This window comes from Monodon monoceros, unplaced genomic scaffold (assembly GCF_005190385.1).
Source record: "Monodon monoceros isolate NGI ecotype Baffin Bay Population unplaced genomic scaffold, NGI_Narwhal_1 Super_Scaffold_3, whole genome shotgun sequence".
Lineage (NCBI taxonomy): Eukaryota > Metazoa > Chordata > Mammalia > Artiodactyla > Monodontidae > Monodon > Monodon monoceros.
The window spans coordinates 17,618,752-17,643,353 of NW_021703780.1; the positions used below are offsets into that span (position 1 = coordinate 17,618,752).

General features: G+C 42.1%; 1 protein-coding gene across 5 annotated transcripts in view; it reads left to right on the plus strand.

Annotated features, from left to right (window-relative positions):
* Positions 1-13,943, plus strand: part of CDKAL1 (CDK5 regulatory subunit associated protein 1 like 1) — a 649,567-nt gene extending 635,624 nt beyond the window's left edge. For 4 of the 5 annotated variants that reach the window (XM_029243200.1, XM_029243202.1, XM_029243203.1 and 1 more), the window contains one exon: positions 12,933-13,943. In XM_029243200.1, coding sequence (XP_029099033.1) covers positions 12,933-13,124 — 192 coding nt within the window. In that variant the 3' untranslated portion in view covers positions 13,125-13,943. The remainder of the gene's footprint in view (positions 1-12,932) is intronic. The other variant, XM_029243201.1, reaches the window with a different exon arrangement.
* Positions 13,944-24,602: the final 10,659 nt, after the last annotated feature.

A 24,602-nucleotide genomic window follows, 5' to 3' on the forward strand; every position in this document is an offset into this window, starting at 1 on the left:
CCCTATCAGATTACCAGTGGCATTTTTTACAGAACTAGAACAAAAAATTCTTAAAATGTGTATGGAGACACAAAAGACCCCGAATAGCCAAAGCAATCTTGAGGGAAAAAATTGGAGCTGGAGGAATCAGGCTCCCTGACATCAGACCATACTGCAAAGCTACAGTAATCAAGAAAATATGGTACTGGCATGAAAACAGAAATATAGATCAGTGGAACATGATAGAAAGCCCAGAGATAAACCCATGCATCTATGGTCAACTAATCTATGACAAAGGAGGCAAGGATATACGGTGAAGAAAAGACAGTCTCTTCAAAAAGTGGTTCTGGGAGAACTGAACAGCTACATGTAAAAGAATGAAATTAGAACACTCTAACACCATACACAAAAATCAACTCAAAATGGATTCAAGACCTAAATGTAAGACCGGACACTATAAAACTCTTAGAGGAAAACATAGGAAGAACACTCTTTGACATAAATCACAGCAAGATCTTTTTTGACCCACCTCCTAGAGTAAAGGAATTAAAAACAAAAATAAACAAATGGGACCTAATGAAACTTAAAGGCTTTTGCACAGCAAAGGAAACCATAAACAAGATGAAAAGACAACCCTCAGAATGGGAGAAAATATTTGTAAATGAATCAACGGACAAAGGATTGATCTCCAAAATATATAAACAGCTCATGCAGCTCAGTATTAAAAAAAGAAATAAACAACCCAATCAAAAAATGGGCAGAAGACCTAAATAGACATTTCTCCAAAGAAGACATACAGATGGCCCAGAGGCACATGAAAAGGTGCTCAACATCAATAATTATTAGAGAAATGCAAATCAAAACTGCAATGAGGTGTCACCTCACAATGGTTAGAATGGGCAGCATCAGAAAATCTACAAACAGTAAATGCTGGAGAGGGTGTGGAGAAAAGGGAACCCTCTTGCACTGTTGGTGGGAATGTAAATTGCTACAGCCACTATGGAGAACAGTATGGAGGTTCCTTAAAAAACTAAAAATAGAACTACCATATGGCCCAGCAATTCCACTACTGGGCATATACCAAGAGAAAACCATAATTCAAAAAGACACATGACCCCAGTGTTCATTGCAGCTCTATTTACAATAGCCAGGTCATGGAAGCAACCTAAGTGCCCACTGACAGACGAATGGATAAGGAAGATGTGGCACATATACACAGTGGAATATTACTCAGCCATAAAAAGGGATGAAATTGGGTCATTTGTAGAGACATGGGTGGACCTAGAGACTGCCATGCAGAGTGAAGTGGTGGTGGGATGAATTGGGAGATTGGGATTGACATGTGTACTCTAATATTGTATAAAATAGATAACTAACAAAAAAAGAAGTTAAACTTCAAAATAAATTTGCTAATGTACTGACATCAAAATAAAGAGATTTCCTGGATTATCCAGGTGGGTCCAGTGACATCACAAGAGACCTTAAAAGTGAAAAGGCTCCAAGAGAATCAGAATCAGAGGGATGAGAATGCTGACTTTGAGGATGGAAGGGGGTCACAAGCCACGTAACATAAGCTGGAAAAGGCAACGAGATGGATTTGTCCCTAGAGCCTCCAGAAGGAGGACTACACCTCACTTGATTTTAGTCCAGTGAGACCCAGCTTCTTATGGGTTGTTTGAGGTCTCAGTTCTTTGTTGGCTGTTCATAGAAAGTCTCCCTCAGTTCCTTCTCATGAGGGCTTCTGCATAGGGCAGCTCGTTTCCCCCAGAACAAGCAAACAGAGAGAGTGAGAAAGGTAGAAGCCACAGTTTTTAGTATCCTAATTTCAGAAGGGACATCCCATCATTTATGTGGAGTGTAATTAATTAGAAGCAAGTCAGTAAGTTCAGTCCGTCGTCCCAGGGAAGGTGTTACACAAGGACGTGGCTACTAGGAGGTGAGGATCATTTGGGGCCATCTGAAAGGCTGCCTGCCATGCTTTTATAGTGATATAAATGATTAGATCTCTTAATATTAGTCTTCTCTCAGTTATTTTAATGACTTTTGCTAGAATCATCATTTTTTATTTTTAAAAAACTATCCATATTCAAAGTAGAAGGGGAGAATGGGCATACCTTGGAATGGATATTTGGAAGAACACATAATAGAACTTTGGAAGTGATAGGAAAATAGGTAGAGATGTGAACTTTTTCAGATGGCTGAGTTTAGTGTAATTACAGTGCGTATGTACCGTGTAATTTTTCTTAACTAGTTTATCTGAACTTTGCAAGATGAATAAACGTCACGGCGATCTGAAGGAAACATTTTACATGTTAGCTCATCATTTGTGAGATTCTTTGAGACAGAACAAAGCACCTGCCATCTCCTTTATTCATTTTATGCAGTTCATGGAGCTCAGTGATGCTAAAACCATATTTCCAGTGTCATTGAAAGTGATACTTAGGATGAGAGGTTTGCATTGTGATAGCAGTTACGATCACCCATGGTTTTTGTTGTTGTTGTTGTTGTTATTTAAAACAAACATCTGCCAACACACCCTCATGGTTACCTATTTGGACAAAATCCTTAGGAGTAATTATTTTGAGTTGAATTGATTAAAGATTAACTCTAATGCCCCCAATTGTTATGTCCATCTGCATCCCAGTTCACAGCTTCCAGTGTACACTCCATGGAACGAGGATCGTTTAGGTTCTGGTTTAAGAGATTATCAAGAGGACTTCATTATCAGTGAAGCATTTTGACCCAATTCACTTTTGCTTTAACTTTGCCACACCTGTGGAGCAGCTTTAGTTTGTACTAATGCTTATTTCCAGCCAGTAATTCGGAACAGATGAGTTCTGATTTCTGCCACTGTCATGAACGTTGTGATCACAGACTTCATAGTTCTAAGTGAGCCTCTTGGTCTGTGTGCACGCGTGTGTGTGTGTGTGTGTACATCTGTGGCTGATATTTAATTAGCAGAAGAGAGAACTATACTATTAATTTGGAATCTGATTCTCTACCCTACCTGCCCCATCCCTCTTATTTTGGTAAGTGTTAACAAGTCGAAAATCAGGGAAGTGTAAGCTTATTTGAATGGACATTTTGTGCTAGGTTCAAGAAAGATTAAGAAGGTCAAAGACGGGGACTTCCCTGGCGGTCCAGTGGTTAAGACTTCACCTTCCAATACAGGACGTGCAGTTCGATCCCTAGTCGGGGAGCTAAGATCCCACATGCCTCGTGGCCAAAAAAAAAACAAAACAGAAGCAATATTGTAACAAATTCAATAAAGACTTTAAAAATGGTCCACATCAAAAGAATCTTTAAAATAAAAAAAAAGGTCAAAGAAGATGAAGGCATTCAGATAGAAGCCCGCAATGGAGGGTTGAGAAGGCATTACGGAGCCTGAGCAGTCACCTTTGTTCATCTCTTCTTACCAGGGACTCATGCAGCAGTGCGCGTTAGGGCTGCTTATGTGAAGAGGTGCCTCCTTAAGTTTATATTTTAGGGATAAAATGCAATTGTGTTAGAGATACCTTTCTGCTATGAAGATAATTTTGTATTCAAAGCAGACTCTTCAACATTAGGAGATTTAGAGGTTCTTTTCGAATAGTGTACCGTGCTGTGTAATGTATATTTGAAGACAATTTCCTTGTATTGATCACATATTTGGTTTCGATAGGTTTTCTGCATAGGCCCTATGTTCAGGCTTGGTTGAAAAAAAGATGATTCTAAACTCTAATTTATCTAGAGTTACAAGATATCAAACAATTTTTTCTTCCTCCCTGTTAGCTTCCACTTCAAGCTGTAACAGTGCCTCTGAGCCATGAGAAAAATTTACACATAAGAAATATTTTGAATTTATTAAAAGAAGTTCAGAGCTTAAGAGTTATTTTCAGATCTCTTGAGTAGGGTGAAATCCGATCTTACAGGAAATAATGAGGTTGGGCAAGTGCCGAGCTTTGGTTTTTGGTAGGATTATTATCTCTTCCGTTTAGTGCTGAGGGTTGGACATCCAGCAAGGGAGGGATCACCGAGACCACGCAGGGACACGTCAGATCTGTTCCTTTGGTGGACGTCAAGCCAAAATTATTCAGAATATAATCTGAAATGCATTTGATCGTATGGCAGACAGTTTAATAATTTATGTTTGGCCTTATTAGCAAAGCCTTGGGTTTACTCTGCTATCACCAAAATAAGATTCAAAAAACTAAGATAATAGTGATTTTTTTAGAGTGTGTGTGTGTGTTCTGGTTTAAAACTTCTTCTTTGCGATTTTAATGATCTGATAAACAAGTACACATTTGAGGTGAGGGGGAAGAGGAAAAATTACATATGAATAATTGCTGATTTAGAATTGCTCATGCCCAAAAGTGATACAGAAAAGGCTGATAGTACTGTGCTGTCATCATGTGAGTCCATGACAGAGATTTTCAAATGTCAGTTTTCTCCCCAAATAAATAAGGTATAACTGATTCCAAGTTTAATTTGTTGATCCTGTTACATGACAATATACCAGTAATGCTAATGGACTATACGTATAACATTCTTTCCAGAGACTGCAAGAGCTAGAAAATACTACCATCTTTGGCTCAGAGATAATGGGCACTCCTAATTATGTGATATTAAGATGCTCCCAGTTTGAGAAATGTCTAGAAGTATATTGGAGAAAGGTACCTTGGCCCCTGTAATCCCGTGTCCGTCCTGGTATCCAGTAATGACATGAAGCACAGGGACAAAGTTGTCTGTCGGTCCGGGAAGGGAAGCTGGCATGTGGAATGTGATTGCTGGCCCATGGCAACACCTGCAGGTGGCAGGGACCGAAGAATTCATTTAGAAGCTGCACTGCAAGCTGGGGAGACAGGCGGCAACTCTCTTACAGGGATGTCTTTTATTTGAGCAGAACCAGACCAACTGTTCCTCATTAAAACACATTTTGCAACATGTTCTAATGTGAGCAGATCAAGTATGTGTGCATGTGGGCATGTGCGTGTGTGTGCAGAGAAAACCCGGGATGTGCCATCCACAGGTCACATTTACAGAATCTCAACATAGCCCAGAGCTGCAGGACAGGTCGCGTGCAATGTCTCTGCCTGACCTGAGGCTGGCTTTCCTGGAAGGGCCTTCTCTAGGGAAACACAGAATAACACCATCACCTCCATATAAAGTAGAGAAAGTCTGTTTGATAGGAATCTTGATACTGGTAGTTATTTTAATAATTATTCAGTGCCTTGATTTTTCTCATTTCTTTGCATTGCACTATAAATGCATCTCTGATATGTAACTACCAGGCTAGACTTAATATGTCTAAAGCCAATCCTCTCCTCTGCTTCCACATTTACACCTACTGTCTGTAAATTGGGTGAATACTTAAAGTTGGGGGAAACTCGTGTTAACTACTTCACTGAGGGGTTGGGAGGATTAAAGGAGAGAAGGCATGGAGAATAGAGCCCTTCTGGGCACATGGGGAACATTCCAGAAACACTGCTTCTTCTACTTAGTATTTTTACACAGAGCTTGTCGTCCACCTTTCTTGCTGGATCGTTATGCCTCTGGTTCTGCACCCATGTCACAATTTATAAACGTTTTTGGTGAGGAGGAACTGCAGGAGAGGCCGCTGAACAGGGTGGCTTTCTTCCGTTGGAGGGGCAAGTTCATCAGCTCCCAAGAACAGGATCCTTGCAACTATATGAAAATATGAACACAGAATGCAAAGGAACAAGGAGAAACCCGAATATCCCTTCAGAGAATGTTGATTGACCACCTTCTAGGTACCCTTTCCTTCAGGTCTGTTTCTTTTGGCTGAAAGAGCTGTGAGGAGGACAAATAAGGGTGGCCCTGGAGGCCTGTTTTCTCAGCAAGCAGTTTTCTCAGCGGGTCTGGTGAGCTCCACAGAAGGAAAGGGCCTTAGAGGAGGCCCAGCACTGGTGGCCCCTGTCTTCCTCCACCAGGGGGCTTCAGGATCAGCCGGCCATACAGTTGCCGGGAGGCGCCCTGCACCCCTCTCCTGGTAACTGTGTAGAGCCTGAGGCTTCCGCTGGAGCGGGTCCTCTTGTGCAGCTCGTTCAGCTCTGCCTGAACTGAGCGCACCTTCTGGTGGGACAGTGAGAGCTTGGGGGATCACATAAGCCGTGAGTGCCTTGAAGAGGGCCAGCCGGCAGGACACACAGCCCACAGAGTGGGAGCTCCCGGTGCATCTGGGCTGGGTGCTGGTTGAGAGAGTCGAGATCTGTCCAGTCGAGATCTGACACGTCCATAAGAAGAGGGGCAGGGGCGCATGGTGGCTGGAGGCGAGACGGCAGGGTCAGGCAGAGAGCAGAGCAAGGGCAGAGTCGTGGCGGTGGCTGTGACTTGTTTTCTTCCTCTTTAGTTTCCTTGAAAGCAGCGTTACAGCAATATCAGGTATTGGAAGAAAAGGCAGACATAAAAAGGGCCCGTGGCACATCTGACAGGTGAATTCCTCCTTATAAATGGTGGTGTCCAAGTCTCCCTTCTTATATAGTATGGTTTTAGTTAAGAGCCTTTCCAGAAGGCTCACCCCACAGACTGAGAGCCCGGGGAGTAGGAGGCGCCAACTTCACGGCGGGCGTAGCTTCTCCCTCGCGGGTTAGAGCTGCGAGGACAGCATCCGGGACAGGACGTCACCCTCCCGGCACTGCTGGCAAATGCTGTGGGAGGCTCTGCCCTTCTCCGCCTTCCACGCCACACTCCTGGAATGGAGTATAATGGTGGCCCTTCATCGAAACCTTCTGTATTCCTGGCACTCTGCCCAGGCTCTGGGCATGCGAATTCTAACCCTTTCAACATCTTAAAGTAGCTACTGGTCTCCCTACCTCACAGAAGAGGTGACTAGGCCTGGAGAGCTTAAACCACTTGCCTGGGGTCACACAGCTGATACATATCTGAACTCGGATTCGGTTTCTGGTCTGCCGTGCTATTCATTATACCGTGCACCTCCTGATGATCTGTACAGGAAACAAAAGTAGTTTAAATTAATAAACCATATTTGAGAAGCAAATAAAATAGTGACTTTGTAATTTTACAAAAATAATATCTGAGGCAGTTTGCGTATTTCATTAGGACCATAAAATACCATGGAGTGTGTTCATCTTTATTGAATCTTAAATGTTCAAGACACAATATAGATATACCTCGTTTAATCCTCATAACAGCCCTGTGATGTGCGGATACTTACTCTATCTCAGGTGATTCTGTATGGAGGCAAGAGAGAGGATAAATTATTTGCCCAAGAATCCTCAGATGGAGCTGGGATTAGAGCCCAGAGCCCATGCACTTACTGCGTCTGGAACAGCTCCCATTTGTTTCTCTGGTGATAAAAGTGCCCAGGTTAAAGGCCTCTCCTTCCTTTCCCTAGCAATACATGTATAACTGCTAGAGAAGAAGGAAATAATTAGAAGTTGACTATTGTTACCATCCCAACTGTCTTTATCTTTAACTGATTGAAATCTGATCCCTGAAGGTTCTGAACATCAAAGTTGTTTTTGATTTGGTTTGGTTTGGTTTGGCTTGGCTTGGTTTGGTTTGGGTTTTTTGGCATAGATATGTGATGCTACTCTAATAGATGTATTACTTTAGTAGGATTTGATAAGCTGTACTTTTGAAAATTAGAATATGTTGAAGAATTAGGAAGTAAGTATGTTTAGAAATTAATCAAGGGAACAGTGAGATTTACAAGGGGGAAAAAGCATGTTAATCAAAGTTAACACTTTCTTAATGTGTCCTTAGTCTACTATGACTGGATAAATACGTGGATCTTTTTGATTGAACGAAGGTCATATCCTGCTTTGTTTCTATCTGTTTTGTAAAAGGCATTTCTAAATGGAATTTGATTTCTTAAGAATTATAAATCTGAGAGTTGATGTTTAATTAGTTTTAGTAAATAATAAAATTTCTTGTATTTGTTGCATTATAGCTTGAGAGATACAAGTGTGTCTTAAATTTCAAAAATTAATGACTTGGTAATGTTTAAGAGGTTTCTGGAAGGTTCAAGCCTTCTATTTACTTTCCAGAACTATTGACTATGCCAGGTTTTTCTCTAAAGTCAATTGTATACATTATTCTGCATGTGTGTGTGTGTTTCTAAACTTTATCTTGCTATTGGTTATGTATCATCACTTCACCTGTAGACCTTTTATTTTCATTACAGTCTGGAAATACTACATTATTTTATATTCATGAATGGTGCTTCTGACTGTGTGGAAATCGCAATAGTTGTGCATTTATATGTTTGACAATCTTGGACTTTATGAGAAAGTCCTTGTATTTCCTGTATTTCTAAATTACTTTTCCTTCAATATCACAGTGGTAGTGACAATTGAAATGTACAAAGCTAGCTGGCAACAGATCACTCTGTCATCTGAGAAACTTTTTTTCAATCTTATATTTAAAAACATATCATCAAACTCCTTTAATCAAGATGGTGAACTGGTACAGGGTGAAGATAATAAAAGAAGCACAGCATGGTAGAGACAGGCTGCATTTTCTCTCTCCTGCTGTGTCATCAAGCTCTCACCTTGATCTTAGGGAGAATGGCAGGGTGGGCTTTTTGTGGGGCTGCGTATGGATGCCACGGTACTCCATACGATTCTGTGATGCAGACTTGCCCCCAGGGACAGGAGAGCGGCTTGCCACCATATGGGTCAGTTATGTTCAGATGTGTTAAATGTTTGAGTGAGGGAGGGAAAGATCAGTGCCCAAGAAAGAATGACTATGTTGAACCCAGCCACAGATAAACCACAGTGCTGGTTTAATAGGTACCTTTTATATTTTGAGCAAAATTTTATGACAAATGAGTTGGAAGGAACAGAGGAAGAAATTCTGTGAAACTCTTGTTAAAAGTTGAAGGGTGGTGGGGCTTCCCTGGTGGCGCAGTGGTTGAGAGTCAGCCTGCCAATGCAGGGGACGCGGGTTCGTGCCCCGGTCCGGGAAGATCCCACATGCTGCGGAGCGGCTGGGCCCACGAGCCATGGCCACTGAGCCTGCGCATCTGGAGCCTGTGCTCCGCAACGGGAGAGGCCACAACAGTGAGAGGCTTGCGTACCGCAAAAAAAAAAAAAAGTTGAAGGGTGTTTTCAGGCTGAGAGCACAGGTACGTTACCTGTACTGCACCTTTGTGAAGCAGAATATGTTAAAAACCCAACCAAATGGTTGATGCTTTGAGACTCGCCTAGTCCTGCCTGGGGCAGCCTGAGCCCTGGCTCCCTACACCAGTGATCACAGAATGGCAGCTTCTGGGATTGCAGACACAGAACCAAGGTTCATTATTCAGAACTGGGGGTGGGACAGGGGCAGATCTTCCCTGAAGCTAGTAGAGCTTAAGATTCAGGGCCTGACACTTTGAGGGGCCCCTTCCAAGGCCCTGTTCTTAATTTTGTATTGAATTTTTTTTTTTTAAGAGAAAGCATCAGGCCCCACAGTGTCTGGATCTGTGAACCTACTGAAGTTATTTGCAGGGTGTGAGCAAGGCTGTGTGTATATCGGCACGGATGCCTCCACAGTTTTCTAGGGGAACAGTCTGTAGTCCTCACTGCCTTCTCAAAGCCATCTGTGACTTAAAAAGGTTAAAGAACTCAGGCCTAGGAGAACTTAATCAGCCTCTTAGTTCTTGTCTTGTAAACCCAAGCTTAGGAAGTGATGGTTTAATTGCCAGAGGCAACAACTCAAGACTCTTCTACAGTTGTGCGCATCGATCACAGAGACATAGCTAAGCATGTTTTTGATCAGTTGTATCTCATCTGGAATACTCATCCTCATATCCGTTCATTCACTCATTCGTTCGTTCATTCATTTCTGAACACTTGCTGAGTACCTGCTCTGTGTTTGCTGCTGTGCAGGTTCCAAGAACCCAGAGGTGAATTAGGCAACCTCTCTGCTTTTAGGAACTCACAGAGCTTCCGTTATTTTAGCTGTAGAAGGCTGCATTCTTTCCCAAGGTTGAGTGCTGTCCTTGAGACCTTGGGGCTATTTTTAACCAATCAAAATGAAAGCTTGTCAACATATTCCCAGCTCCAAAATATCATGCAGAAAGCCAATCGTACAAGAGAGCGGTTTCCCGGGGCAGGTCTGGGTGCAGCCGTCACTGCTGCGGGGACCACGGCTCCATCTGTCCAGCTGTGACCTTCTTGTCAAGGGCCCCCAGTGCAGGGACAGCAGCAGGGTGTCAGCCCAGATCCCTGAGGAGCCCAGAAGTAAATGATGGCTCGACTACCACTGGGGTTGAGAGATTCATCCTTGTGGACAAAAGCTATATTAATTTTGCAGTCAGTCTCCTATAGTTAAAGCAAGAGTTCTTCCATATCTATCACAGGCAAATATTAGCTGGTGGAAATTGGGTTGTGAAAGTTCTTCTCATTTCCCCATTCCTCTTCTCTGTCCCTCCATTACCCACTCAGCTGAACTCAGCTACTGTTGATTCTACACTGTGTCTGTTGTGCCCTCCTTTCCGTGCCTTCCGCCAGTCTCCCAACACAGGTCCTCAGCACTCTCCACCTCATCTGTCGCCACAACTTGCCCCCGGATTCTCTACCCCCCCCTCCCCGCTCCCCTCAATGCACCCTACACCTTCGTGCCAGAGTTACCTTCTGTAAAGCACCCTTCAGTGCTTCTACTGTGCATGGCGGGGCTGCCATTCCACACAGGGGCCGAAGCTGTCCCCAGATTGTTCGAGAGTGTGGAAGGAAAGAATAAGCCACGTGAAATGGTTGTTCGGAGGCATCTTGTGCTTCTGTGGCTTTCTTGCACTTCCACAGCCACGCCTGTGGCTCGCCCCCTCCTCCCAGCCCCGCAATGTTTCTTCAATCCCGGATTCTCCTTCCCCACCCCGCCTCCATCTCTCAAAGTGTTATACAGGTTTCAACAGGGGAGACACTGATTCTAAGGCCTGTGCATAAGGTGGAAATCTTATAGCGTGGAATCAAAATTACACGTCGAAACACTAGAACCTCCCTGAGAGTGGCCAGGTGCCCACTGTCCCCTCCTCCCCGCACCTGCTGAGACGCATCAGGGGACAGAGACCCCCTACAGAGTCTCACCATCATGTCTCCTAGCTCCTCGTGTTCTCTCCAAGCAGGGTTTCCCAGCCTTTCCATGTCAGGCACATGGCACACCAGAGTGGATGCAGAGGCTGCGCGTGGGGGTGGAGCCCTGTGGCCACTCAGACCCCTTCAGGTGCCCCCTGGGCGTCGGGGCAGCCCTCCTGCAGCGGTGCGCCAGCTGGGAGTCCCTGTCCTAAGGGACGTGTTTGATGAATAAAAGTTAGATACGTCTGTGATGACTCCACTCTACATAAATTCTACCCTTTGTGAAGTCGGCCTTGATTCTCTGTAAACACTGTTTGTCTCTTTCATATAGTTTGTGTATAATCTGGAAATTTATGAACTTGGTCTGACCCTTCAAGGAAAGGAACTATAGCTTGTACTTAGCTTGGCCTACCTGGCCTATGGTAGGTGTTTGAATGTGCCTGTGTTGAAGGAGTGAGTGATAGCTTCTTCTTACATCAAACTAAAAGCTTGTGCACAGCAAAGGAGACCATCAACAAAATGAAAAGGCAACCAGCTGAATGGGAGAAAATATTTGCAAATCACATATCTGATATCTGATGAGGGGTTGATATCCAAAATATATATAAAGAACTCATACAGCTCAATAGAAAAAAAAATCTGATTTTAAAAATGGGCAGAGGGGCTTCCCTGGTGGCGCAGTGGTTGAGAGTCCGCCTGCCGATGCAGGGGACACGGGTTCGTGCCCGGGTCCGGGAAGATCCCACATGCCGCGGAGTGACTGGGCCCGTGAGCCATGGCCGCTGAGCCTGCGCGTCCGGAGCCTGTGTTCCGCAACGGGAGAGGCCACAACAGTGAGAGGCCCGCGTACCACAAAAAAAAAAGAAAAAAAGTGGGCAGAGGATCTGAATAGACAGTTTACCAAAGAAAACAGACAGATGGCCAACAGATGCGCGAAAAAGTGCTCATCAGCACTGACCATCAGGGAAATGCAGACTGAACCCACAATGAGATGCAACCTCACACCTGTCACAGTGGCCATCATCAGAAGAGATAAGAACTAACAAATGTTGGTGAACATACGGAGAAAAGGGAACCCTCATGCACTGTTGGTGGGAGTGTAAATTGGTGCAGCCACTCTGGAAAACAGTATGGAGTTTCCTTAAAAAACTAAGAATAGAACCAACATATGATCCAGCAATTCTACTTCTGAGTGTTTACGCAAAGGAAACAAAAACACTAACTCAAAAAGATGCATGCATCCCATGTTCACTGCAGCACTATTTACAATAGCCAAGACAGGGAAGCAACCTAAGTGTCCATCAACGGGTGAGTGGACAAGGAAGATGGGGCGTATGTATACAATGGAGTATTACTCAGGTGTAAAAAAAAAAGGAAGTCTTGCCATTCACAACAACATGGATGGACCTTGAGGGCATTATGCTAAGTGAAATAAGTCAGAGAAAGACATAGAATCTAAAAAAACAAAACAAAACAGAATATATAGATGCAGAGAGCAGATTCGTGTTTGTCAGACACAGGGGGGTGGCAGGTGGGTGACAGGGGTGAAGGGAGTCAAAAGATACAAACTTCCAGTTATAATGTAAATATGTCCTGGGAATGTAACATACAGCATGCTGCCTATAGTTAACAGTACTGCGTTGTATATTTGGAAGTTGGTTAGAGAGTAGACCTTAAAAGTTTTCATTACAAGGGAAAAAAATTGTAACTGTGTTGTAACTAGACTTACTGTGGTGCTCATTTCACAATGTACACAAATATTGAATCCTTATGTTGTGTACCTGAAACTAATACAGTATTATATGTTAATCATATCTCAATAAAAAAATAGCTCCTTCCAGGGATCCTTTGCTTGACTGATGTCACATTAGCGCTTTTTTTCTTATTTTGCATCCTTAATGTCTTTCGTTTTCCTCTATGTTTCTCTCTCTATAGGAATTCAGAAATAGGCTTGGGAACCACCTGAATTCATTATCCCACACCTTGGGTGCAACTCAGCAAGACTCGGCGAGTTCCAGAATGGCGCTACAATTGCAAAGGCTACACCAGGACTGTACACTGAGGATGTCTGTGGTCCTGGCTCTGTTTGCTTTTCTTTTTGCTTTTTTGATCAAGGTCTGTAATTAAAACACAACTAACTGAAGCATCAGTGAAGAAGAATAATGGGTTCGATCCCTGGTTGGGGAATTAAGATCCCACCTGCTACACGGTGTGGCCTTTAAAAAATAAAATCTGTGAAGAGGAATGAATTTCTAATTAAAATCTTCAAAGAAAAGGAGAGCGACCACATCACTTCTCAAAGGGCAGTAATTTATACTGTCTCCCTGCCCTTCAGCCACACTCTTTGATGGGGCTTACCCAGTCTCATCTTGAGTTGGACTCATTGGTTATTTGACCTAAAACCCAACAGCTGCCATAGCATGTCTTTTCAATTAAGCTCCCCTTGGTTTATTTTTAGCAAGAAATGCAAGTGGTCGCATTTTCTTTAAATCACCAATCTTCAAGTCAGAACCTGTTTGTACCGTGGGTCTGGTCACCTCTTCCTTATGTGGGAAGATTTTCCATTTTCAATAAACATTTTTACATGTATCTTTCTCTTTATGCTTTGTTTGGGGTCCCGATGCTACTACAAACATCTTATTTTCCACAGCAGATGTGTTCCTGAAAAGTTTACATGGAAACCTGTTTCTGGAACTTGAATCCTTTCAGAACATACAGGGAGAGCCTACCAATTAAACGACTCCTGGCAACATTCTGAGAAGTCTGAGGAATCACCCACTTCTTTAGCTCCCGCAGACTTTCAAAGACTGGACTTGTCGAAAACAAGCTCTGCCTCTTTTCTGACATTTTCGATTGATTCCATCCACTGTCTATTTCTACCTGACATCACTGGTCATTTACTAAATGAAGTGATTTCTTCCACAATAAAAGGAATTGTTGTAATGAGCAAGGCTCATGACTGTCAGCATTTGAATAAGTTATTTGGATCGTATAGCGCAGGGAAATCAGGCGCCCAGTCATTACCACAGGACAGTTTTCATTTTTAAACCCCCATCCCTTTTCAGCTCTTCATTTTATCTCAAAATGTTTCAACCTCTTCTGTATCTTTTGAATCCAGATTAAAATTAAACTATAAGTCGGTGAGTTAAAAAACCAAAACAAAAAACTCTAGTATTAGTACACTTCTCCCGACCTTGGTATGTGCTTCTAAGAGGAGATCACATTTAAAATGCAAGGGTTTGCTCCTGCTTCCTCTGAGTTCTGCAGTGAGATGTCCACTTGGGATCCCCCTGTTCTGGCAGCGAGAGGAGAGAGATGTGTTGGCAGAGAATAGGAGCCTGCTGGGTGCTTCCTTTCTTGAGATATGTGCAGTCATTTCTTTGTTAATAAACAGAGTGGGTTCCAGCGTGGTACTTATTTAATAAAAACCTAGCAGAAGTGGAAATGCTACCGAAAGCCTAGAGTCACACTATATAAGACATAAGAAAAGCTTCGCATCTGGGACAGATTGGAGACAGAAAGCTTTTTTTCTATTTCCACTGTCTCACTCTTTTCCTCTCACCCCCTCATCTGCTTCTTTCCTCCCCTCTAGCTCTGTACCTGTCTCTCCTCCGCTCTCGTCCCTTCATTTTTTCTTCTGTGAGAGTGATACACCCAGCAGTCCGATAGCCCCACGGCTCCTCACCAACCATGGTGGGGATTATCAGGGATTGTTCAGCCATACGGGATTGTCCCCGCGCCGCCGTGGCTGTTACATAACCCCAAGTAGGCTGCGACTCCACTCTGCTCTTAGGTCCAGAAAGTTTAGAAGCCCCGCAGCAGGGACCAGATCATACATGATAGCAGCCACCATATTGGGGACCAGTTGGCAAGGGGGTGGCAGTGGTGTGGAGATCCAGCTTGCTTCTCCATGACCTCCTGGTAGAGGGATACGAGAGAGAAGCATGGGTGGGTGTCAACCACTCAGTTATCTTGTAGACAGAATTCTGAATGCGACTGAGCCTGGGCGCCATAGGGTAAGTGTGGCATCCGCAAAGCTGTTTCCTTTCCAGCTCCTCTCCTTCCTGCCCGTAGTGTGATGGCACATCTACCCTTTTGGGGTTAGGCCTGATGGTGTGACCTGTTCTGGCCAGTGCAAAGGGAGTGGAAAGGTCATGTCTTTCTTTGGGGCAGACATGTTCAAATCCAGTCTGCCCTGTGTTCTTTGCACCATAGACGTCATTGTGGACACACGTGTCAGGATGAAGCTTCCTCCAGCCTGGGTCCCTGAGGGAGTGCAGGGAGATCGCCTTCTGCCGGCGTGTGCTAGACCTTGTGTAGAACAAGAAAGGAGCCTGTGTTGAGCCACTGAGCTTTGGGAGCTGTTACCATGGCATAAGTCAGCCTATCCTGATTCACACAGAGTCAGGCGTGGTAGTATAAACTTATCAAATGTGCTATCAGTTGACCTGCAGTTTGTAAACATAACTGTTGTTACGCTTTATATTTTTTTTTCATGTTTTTCCTTAGCACCAAAGTCTTTTCATTTTTCCTTTAATGTGGACCTCTCTACTAAAAAGGAAACCCGTGAAGAGATCTGTCTTCATTCATTCAGGCTGCTATAACAGAATGCCATAGACTGGGTGGCTTCTAAACAACTGAAACGTATTTCTCGCAGTTCTGGAGGCTGGAAAGTCCAAGATCAAGGTGCCAGCAATTCGGTAGCTTGTGAGGGCCCACTTTCTGGTTCATAGATGGCCGTCTTCTTGCTGCGTCCTCGTATGGTGGAAGGGGCAAGGGAGCTCTCAGTCTCTCTCGTAAGGGCGTTAATCCCATTCATGAGTGCTCTACCCTCATGACCTAATCACCTTTCAGAGGCCTCACCTCCCACCATCACATTGGCGATTGGGTTTTAACATATGAATTGGCAGGGGGCGGGGAGGACAATATTCAATCTATAGCAATATCTTTTGAATACTTGGGCCAGTTTTTTCCTTAAATTCTTTATTAGAGTAAAACAAACATATGAAAGTGCACATACATGTATAAAAGTACGTGCATAAATCGTAGGGTGGCAGCTTGATGGATTTTCAAAAAGTGAACACATTGTAACCAGCACCAAGTAGGCTCCCCATGCACCTTCCCAGGCACTAACTCTGTCCCCCAAAAGGTAACTACTATCCTTATTTCTAATCATAGATTGGTCTGCCTGTTCCTGAACTTAATATAAATGCAGTCATACAGCAGACAGTGTTTTGTGTCTGCCTTCTTTTGCTCAGCGTTGCATGTGAGATGCATCCAGGTGGTTGTGTGCGGCAGTAGTTCATTCACTTTCATTGTGGAATAGGATTCCGCTGTATGAATATACCACATTGTAATTATCCATCCTACTTTCGAGTTGTTTCTAATTTTTTGGCTATCAGCATAATAATGCTATAAACATGTTCTTGGGTCCACAGAGATGTGCATTTGTATGAACTTATATCGAGAAATGGAATTGCTAAGTCAGGGCGTTTGCACACGCTGCCCTGGTGTTTGGAAAGCGTTGTACCCATTTACGTTCCTGTCAGCAGTATCTAAGAGTTCCGGGTGCCATCCACTTGTTGACGTGAACTCTGCCACTCTCCCCACTGTTTCTTCTCTCTCTTTTTTTTTTTTTTTTTTTTTGTGGTATGCGGGCCTCTCACTGTTGTGGCCTCTCCCGTTGCAGAGCACAGGCTCCGGACGCACAGGCTCAGCAGCCATGGCTCATGGGCCCAGTCGCTCCGCGGCATGTGGGATCTTCCCGGACCGGGGCACGAACCTGTGTCCCCTGCATCGGTAGGGAGACTCTCAACCACTGCGCCACCAGGGAAGCCCTCTCTCTCTGTCTTTGACTTTGTTCAGCAGGCCGTGTCTCTGTTGTCTCTCATCCGTGAGGCAGCCCTGTTTTGATAATAATGATAATACTGATAACCATCAACTCTCTAGCCTTTAAATGTGTCAGACAAAATGATGTGGACTTTACAAGTGTTCATCGGTCCTGAAAACACAACCCTGAGATAGGTACTATCGTTCCCATTTTGCTGAGAAAAAAAAAAAAAAAATTTAAAACACACAAGACTAAGTAACTTGCCAGGGGCACAGAGCTACTAAGTTCTAGAGGCAGAACTTGAACTCAGCCTGACTCCAAAGCCTGTGCTTCTAGGCTGTATACTCTTCCCGCTCCCATGACCCCATCTTCCACCTAAACTTGACCTGAACCAATAGACGGGTATCTAGGATTAACTCTGTGGATGCCTAGGTTCTGGGGGAGCCCAGCCTTTCTCTCCATGTCATCCTTCCTGCTCCAAGAATGTGCATGGTACTTGATGCACTCTTAAAGATTTAACAATCAAGTTTCTTTTCCTTCCTTCCTCCCTCCCTCTCCCTCTCTTTCTTTCTATCTTCCCTGGTTCATCAAGTGCAAGACTGTCAATAGGATAACATAAAAATTCTTTGGTGAAAACTTTGCTTTGTTGCTACGAAAATGTGTCTAAACATCAGATTTCCATATGTCGTTCAGTCAAAACATAGGCTTTTCCATTGACTTCACTCCAGGTTGAAAATTTCAGTGTATATTATAAGATGTCTTGGAGGGAGAATTAGAGTTACAAATGAAGCTTCAAGAGGTTTTATCATTATAAAATAAGCATAGGGGAAAAACGTAAGAAGGGAGAGAGGTAGAGAAGGGAAGAAAGGAGGGAGAGAAAGAAGAAAAGGTAAATGATAGGAGGGTAAATGATATTCTTAAGGCTTGCCTGACCCCTAAGCCCCCGAAGGTGCTGCACTGAACTCACAGGAGCCCCACGGGATATTTTAAATTTTTGAGGGAAACACAGCGACATCTATCAGATACCATGTAAAACTATTAGCTCAAAATAGTTCACAGTTTCAACATTAAAATGCACAACATTTTTTGATGTTACCGTATCTTTGTAAGACTAGGTTTTAGGTGGTTACTGTGATAAAAAAGCAAGTACCAAGTGAAAAATCAACGTTTAACAAGGAATGAAGGCGATTTTATTTCAAGGTTTGAGAAGTTGTGCAGTGCCCAAAAGATACACACCTCCCATTAATAGATAATTATGGCAATTTTAGAATGAAATAGATAATTTATTTCAATTTACATGTATTATTTTTTCAAATAGTTCTTGTAAGAAATTAAGATACAAATATTTCTTAAGTTGTTAGGACCTACCTACTTAATAACCAGAGTGGTTAGCTGTTTCTTTTGGCCTAGGGGTGCCATGAATCAAGAAAGCTTGGGCATCTCTCTCTATGATACAACCTAACCTAGAGCGTCCATGCCAAATTTATATTTAATCTGCAGTTCTAACCACTTCTCAAAGTATTTTTAGTTTGTAAAAGTTAATTCATCGATAGCACATTTGATAAATTTATACTTGCTTTTCCACTGAGCTTGATTTTTTTTTTTTTTTTTTTTTTTTTTTGGTGGTACGCGGGCCTCTCACTGTTGTGGCCTCTCCCATTGTGGAGCACAGGCTCCGGACGCGCAGGCTCAGCGGCCATGGCCCATGGGCCCAGCCGCTCCGCGGCATGTGGGATCTTTCCGGACCGGGGCATAAACCTGCGTCCCCTGCATTGGCAGGCGGACTCTCAACCACTGTGCCGCCAGGGAAGCTCTGAGCTTGATTTTTATGCTGTTGAAACCATAGAAGTTGAGTTAAGGAACCATGAAGGAGTTAAGGACCTGAATCAACTGGGTTCACATCTCAGTTGTTTCCATTACAAATCTGAGGAAAATAGTATAGGGGAAGAGCATGAGATTTTTGACATCAACAAAAGTTTGGTTTAAATTTGCAGCCAGACCACTTCTTTCTGAGCCTCATCTGTAAAATAGGAACACAACTGCATTGCAGTGTCATTAAAGATGAAATGAGATCACATGTATCAAGTAGTGTGTCCTAGGCACACATCCTTCCTTCCCCTTTCATGATTCCTTTAGCCATTTAAACATGAAAACAAACTTTATAAATAAGGTTAGGCGTTTTAAATTTTGTTATTAACACATGACCACCCAAAAGAATTATATGTAGGATAAAAAGATTCTTGCCTCAAGGGACTTAAAGTCTAATTTTAACAAATGCAGCAAAGGAAGAAAAATTCAAAGAAAATGGATTGCAGCTGTATTTGAGGAGATCAAATTAATGAATGCCGTGTAGCACAGATTTGGGTGGCCAATCTAAGATCAAGAAGGGCATTTTTCCATGGCCAAAGATTAAAAGAGCAAAGAGATTAATAGGGAGGCCTAGAAGTCATGCCCTTCCCCACCCTACCTTGGGGTAAAAGGAAGTGCAGACACTATTATTCTTCATTAGTTTTTGGTCAATTATTTCCTACCAGCACTGTTTCCTAGAGCTCTATAGCCAAAATATCCCAACTGTGTAACAGGTGAAGCAAAGAGTTTCAAGTGGTCTCTTACAGTCTTCCTAATTTATGGGCATCTGGATACACTTACAAGTACTGGTGAGGCAAGTGCCCAGAAAAAAAAAATGTAGGGGGAAAAACCCCAGAAACCTTGGATCAAGGTAAGGGAAAACTTGGAGTTCAGAAAAGCCTGAAGAACTAGGAATTTTAACTCTCAGGTTTATCTAATCTGCTTTTAATATGTGTAATTAATCATTATAACTATAGATGTTATCTCAGACTGTCCAATTCCAAGGTCCAAGCTTTTAACTTCTGTTTTGAACCCCCAGTTTCCATAAAGAGGAATAAAACACAAGTGCTTTTTAAACAGACCTAAAGATTTTCAAATAGATGTAAAGGAAGTGGTTTACTTATGACTCAATGTACTTGGGTCCAGCCTTTGTGACCTGAAGCATACCATCCACATAATGTATACATAAGTAATGAAGTAATGAGTCTAAGTACAAATTCCAGCTCATTTTAAATTCAGTGTTATCTCCCTCAAAAGGTCACTTTAGAATGACTCTGTTGACATTCAATCCTGAAAGAAATTCCTCATGCTATCTTGTGAATCTTTGCCCTTGCAGGAGGAATTTATGTGACATTTTACTCCTGCAAGTGTAATTTGTTTTGAAATAACGAGAAATAATTTAAACAGTGAGTGAAGCATAAGAGTGAACTAGGTATATTGGTAGGAGTCCCTGGGAAAATTCTTTTGCAGGCCTTGGTTCTCTAAAGAAAAGACCTTGCGGCAAGAATTATTTTCTTTAAACCCTAGACTTTTCCCCCTGACCAGCATGAACAAAGAAAAGTCCAGGAGCAGGTGGCGTCACAGGTGAATTCTACTAAACATCGAAAGAATAATAAATACCAATTCTTCTTAAACTCTTACCAAAAAATGGTAAGAGGAAGGAACACTTCCTATCTCATTCTATGAGGCCAGCATTATCCTGATATCAAAGCCAGATAAAGACACTGCAAGAAGATTGCAAACTAAAATCCCCTATGAATATAAGTGCAAAAATACTCAAAATATTAACAAATTAACTTCAGCAGCATATTAAAAGGATTGTTTACCATGACCAAGTGGCATTTATACCAGGAATACAGAGTGGTTCAATATAAAATCAATCAATTTAACATCACATTAATTTAAAAAGGGGGGGGCATGTGATCATCTCAGCTGAAACAGCAAAGACATTTGACAAAATCCAACGCCCTTTCATGACAAAACTTCTTAGAAAACTAGGAATAGAGGGGAAATTCCTCAACATGATATTTATGAAAAAACCCACAGCTAATACTATACTCAGTGGTGAAAGACTGAAAGCTTCCCCCTAAGATCAGGAACAAGACAAGGAGGCCCACTTTCCCAGCTGCTATTCAACATTGTACTTAGTAGTTCTAGTCAGAACTGTTAGCCAAGAAAAAGGAAGAAAAGGCATCCAAATTGGAAAGGAAGAGGTATTCGTAGGTGACATGATGATCCTTTGTATAGAGAAGTCCAAAGAATCCACAAGGAATCTGCTGGAGCTAATAAACAAATTCAGCAAAGTTGTATATTATAAGATCAACATGCAAAAATCACTTGTTTCTTTTTGGATTGTTTCACAATCCAAAAAGAAATTCAGAAAGCAATTCCATGTACGATAGCATCTAAAAGAATTAAATACTGAGGAATAAATCTCACAAAAGAGGTGAAAGATTTGTATGCTGTAAACTACAAAACATTGCTGAAAGAAATTTTTACATATCTAAATAAATGAAAAGATATCAGTGTTCATGGATAGGAAGACAACATTATTAAAATGTCAATACTACCTAAAGTGAGCTACAGATTCAATACATTTCCTATTGAAACAGACTTTTTTGCAGAAATGGAAAAGCCAACCTTTATATTCATATGGAATTTCAAGGGATCCCAACTAGCCAAAAGAATCTTGAAAAAGAATAGATTTGAAAGAACACTTTCACTGTTCACATACACTTTCCAACTTCAAAACTTACAACATGGCTACAGCACTTGAAACAATATGGTACTGGCATAAGAACAGACATATAGATCAATAGTATAGAATAGAGATCTCAGAGAAAATTATTCCCATAATTGGCCAATTGATTTTTGATAAAGAGTGCCAAGATCATTCAATACAGGAAGGACAGTTTTTTCAGCAAATGGTGTTGGGGGAACTGGATATCCACATACAAAGGAATAAAGTTGGGCCTTTCCTTACCTTTCACCATATATGAAAATTAACTCAAAATGGATGAAAGACCTAAATAAAATTAAGAGTTAAAATTATAAAATTCTTAGAAGAAAACAAAACATTGGGAGAAATCCTCATGGCATTGAATTTGGCAACAATTTCATAGATGTGACGCCAAAAGTATAGTCAACAAAAGAAAATTTTTAGATTTCATCACAATTAAGAACTTATGTGCATCAAAGGGCACTATCAAGAAAGCAAAAAGACAGAATGGGAGAAAATATTTACAAATCATTTCTCTGACAAGAGATTCATATCCAGAATATATAAAGAACTTCTATAACTCAACAATCCAAAAGCAAACAACCCAATTTAAAGATATGCAAAGGACTTGAATAGACATTTCTCCAAATAAGTTACATACACAGCCAATAAGCACATTTGTTCAACATCTTTAGTTATTGGGCAAATGCAAATCAAAATCATAATAAGATATTACTTCACACCCATTAGGATGGCTACCATAAAAAAAACACAAACAAGTAAATAAATAAAACCAAACAAAAAAGAAAAATGTTGACAAGGATGTGGAGAAGTTGGAGCCCTCATACAGTATTGATGGAAATGTAAAATGGTTCAGCCACTCTGGAAGATAGTTTGGCAGTTCTTCAAAATGGAAACCTAGAGCTACTGTATGACCCAGCAATTCCACTCTGAGTTATATATCCAAAAGAACTGAAAGCAGGGACTCTAATACATATCTGTACACCAATATTCGTAGCAGCATTATTTACAGTAACCGAAAGGGAGAACCAACACAAATGCCCACTGATGGATGAATGCATAAGCAAAATGTAGTATATACATACAATGGACTATTCCTCAGCCATGAAAAGGAGTGAAATTCTGACACATGCAGCAACACGGATGAACCTTGAAAACATTATGCTTAGAGAAATAAGCCAGACACAGAAAGACAAGTATTGTATGATACCATTATATGAGGTACCTAGAGTAGATAAATTCATAGAGACAGAAAGTAGAATAAAGGTTACCGGGAGCTGAGGAAAGGAGGAAAGGGAAGTTACTGTGTGATGGGTACAGAGTTTATGTTGGGTATGATGAAACAGTTTTACATACAGATAATGGTGATGGATACAAAACATTGTAAATGTATTTAATGCCACTGAATCATACACTTACAAATGGTTAAAATGATCAGTATTATGTTATACACATTTTACCAAAATAAAAATGGCATTGTAGTCTGAAAGTGTATGGTGAATTTGAGAAACAACGTGGCTAGAGTGAAGGCTATATAAGAGAAGTGCCTAGAAATTAGACTAAAAATAAGCTCAGGTTGTGAAAAGTTTTGATCCCATTCTAAGGAATTTAGACTTTATTTGATAGTCAAGGAAGAGCCACTGTAGGCTTCTGAACGGGCTTCTGAGCATTGCAGGCTCTGAAGAGATTGTTGTCTGAAAAGATAAGCAGTGACCGTCTGGAGGCTGGCCTGTTCTGTTGATGACCCAGGCCAATGGGCTCCCGTTTCCTGACCCTATACCACCACTTTCGGAAATGTACAATGTAGTCATCACTTTTCAGAGGCTGTGAAGCAAGGCTTAAGGAGAGTTAAATCTCTGTCCCTGGTTTTGAGTTTTTTGCCTGCTGCCAAGCTTCACATGTGTCCATTTCCAAGAGAACCGTTAGCAAGCCTCACTTAGCCCGTTGGTGATGGTTCCTATCATTGCTGTTACTGACACTAGTGTTGCTAACATGGGGGTTTGCTTGTTTTACAGCTGTTGCTGTAACACGGAACTGGATGTGTGGGTCCCACCATTATCTCAATTAAGAAAGCTCCTCAGTAAGAGTCAAGCTCCCGTCTTTGTAGTTCAGTGCATTTGCTCGTTAATCTTTGCTTTGTGCTGCCACACTGAGGAGCTTCTGGGGACCTAGCAACCCTCTATCCCTCCCGCACCTGCTACCTTCTCTGCTTAGCTACCGTGATTCAAATCAGCGACTCCAGCTTTCTGGGTTTGATCTTCTGTATCTCAAATTCTATTAATACACCTGTTCAGTTAAGAATTCACATGCTCTATTCTCAACAAGTGGATGAGAATACTTAACCAAAAAGCCACCTGGGATAACTATCTCGGGCCGTGATCTTAGAGAGCAGATGCTCCTGGCATTTTGGTTCTCTGGTTTTTGGTTTGTCAGCCAGTATGATTTCTGCAACCTTACTTGGTGTCGTTTGAGATATAAGGGAAGGGCTTCTGCCGCCATAGAACCCTCATGGTCTACTACCCTCAATTCCAAGCTTCACAGGAAAACTCTAAATTCCTGATTATTGGCCCATTGAAGTGTTAAAACTTGTCATGTCTACAGGACCGGGAAAACTAGGCTATAATTTGGTATCAACTCCATGTTTTGGGCCTGAGTAAATAAATCTGATTCTAGCATAGTCTCTCACCCAGGAAACAGTGGTGAGTAGTCAATATCATATCTCATTTAGTTCCAAATCCGAGAATAAAATCAGAAGTCAAACAGAAGATGAGATGGAGCTTATAGAGTCTGGGTCCCCTCTAGAGAAAGTAAAGGAGCTGTTGAAATTTACTTTTAAATGTATTACATGGAGAGGCATTCAGGATGGCTTGGGTTTTGTGTCATTGAAAAGAGTGACCTGAAAGCCTCTGAAAGGTCTGCTCTAGCTGTTGCCCTGGACCTCTTCTCACCTTTCCTGTTTTTATATCTTTTTTCTCTCTGATTTTCCAACAGCTTTTCTTCTCCTACATCCCTTCCATGTGTAAGATCTCTAACCCTATTCACGCAGGATAAGATTCTCAAGCCTCCAATTTAGATCCCTCTTCTCTTTTTCCTCTTAACACAGCATCCTCCAAGATTTTTGAGGTTAGAGAGGTTGAAAGTTCCAAAGCAGTCTGACAAAAAGCACAAGTTGGTTGGATCCCAGTCT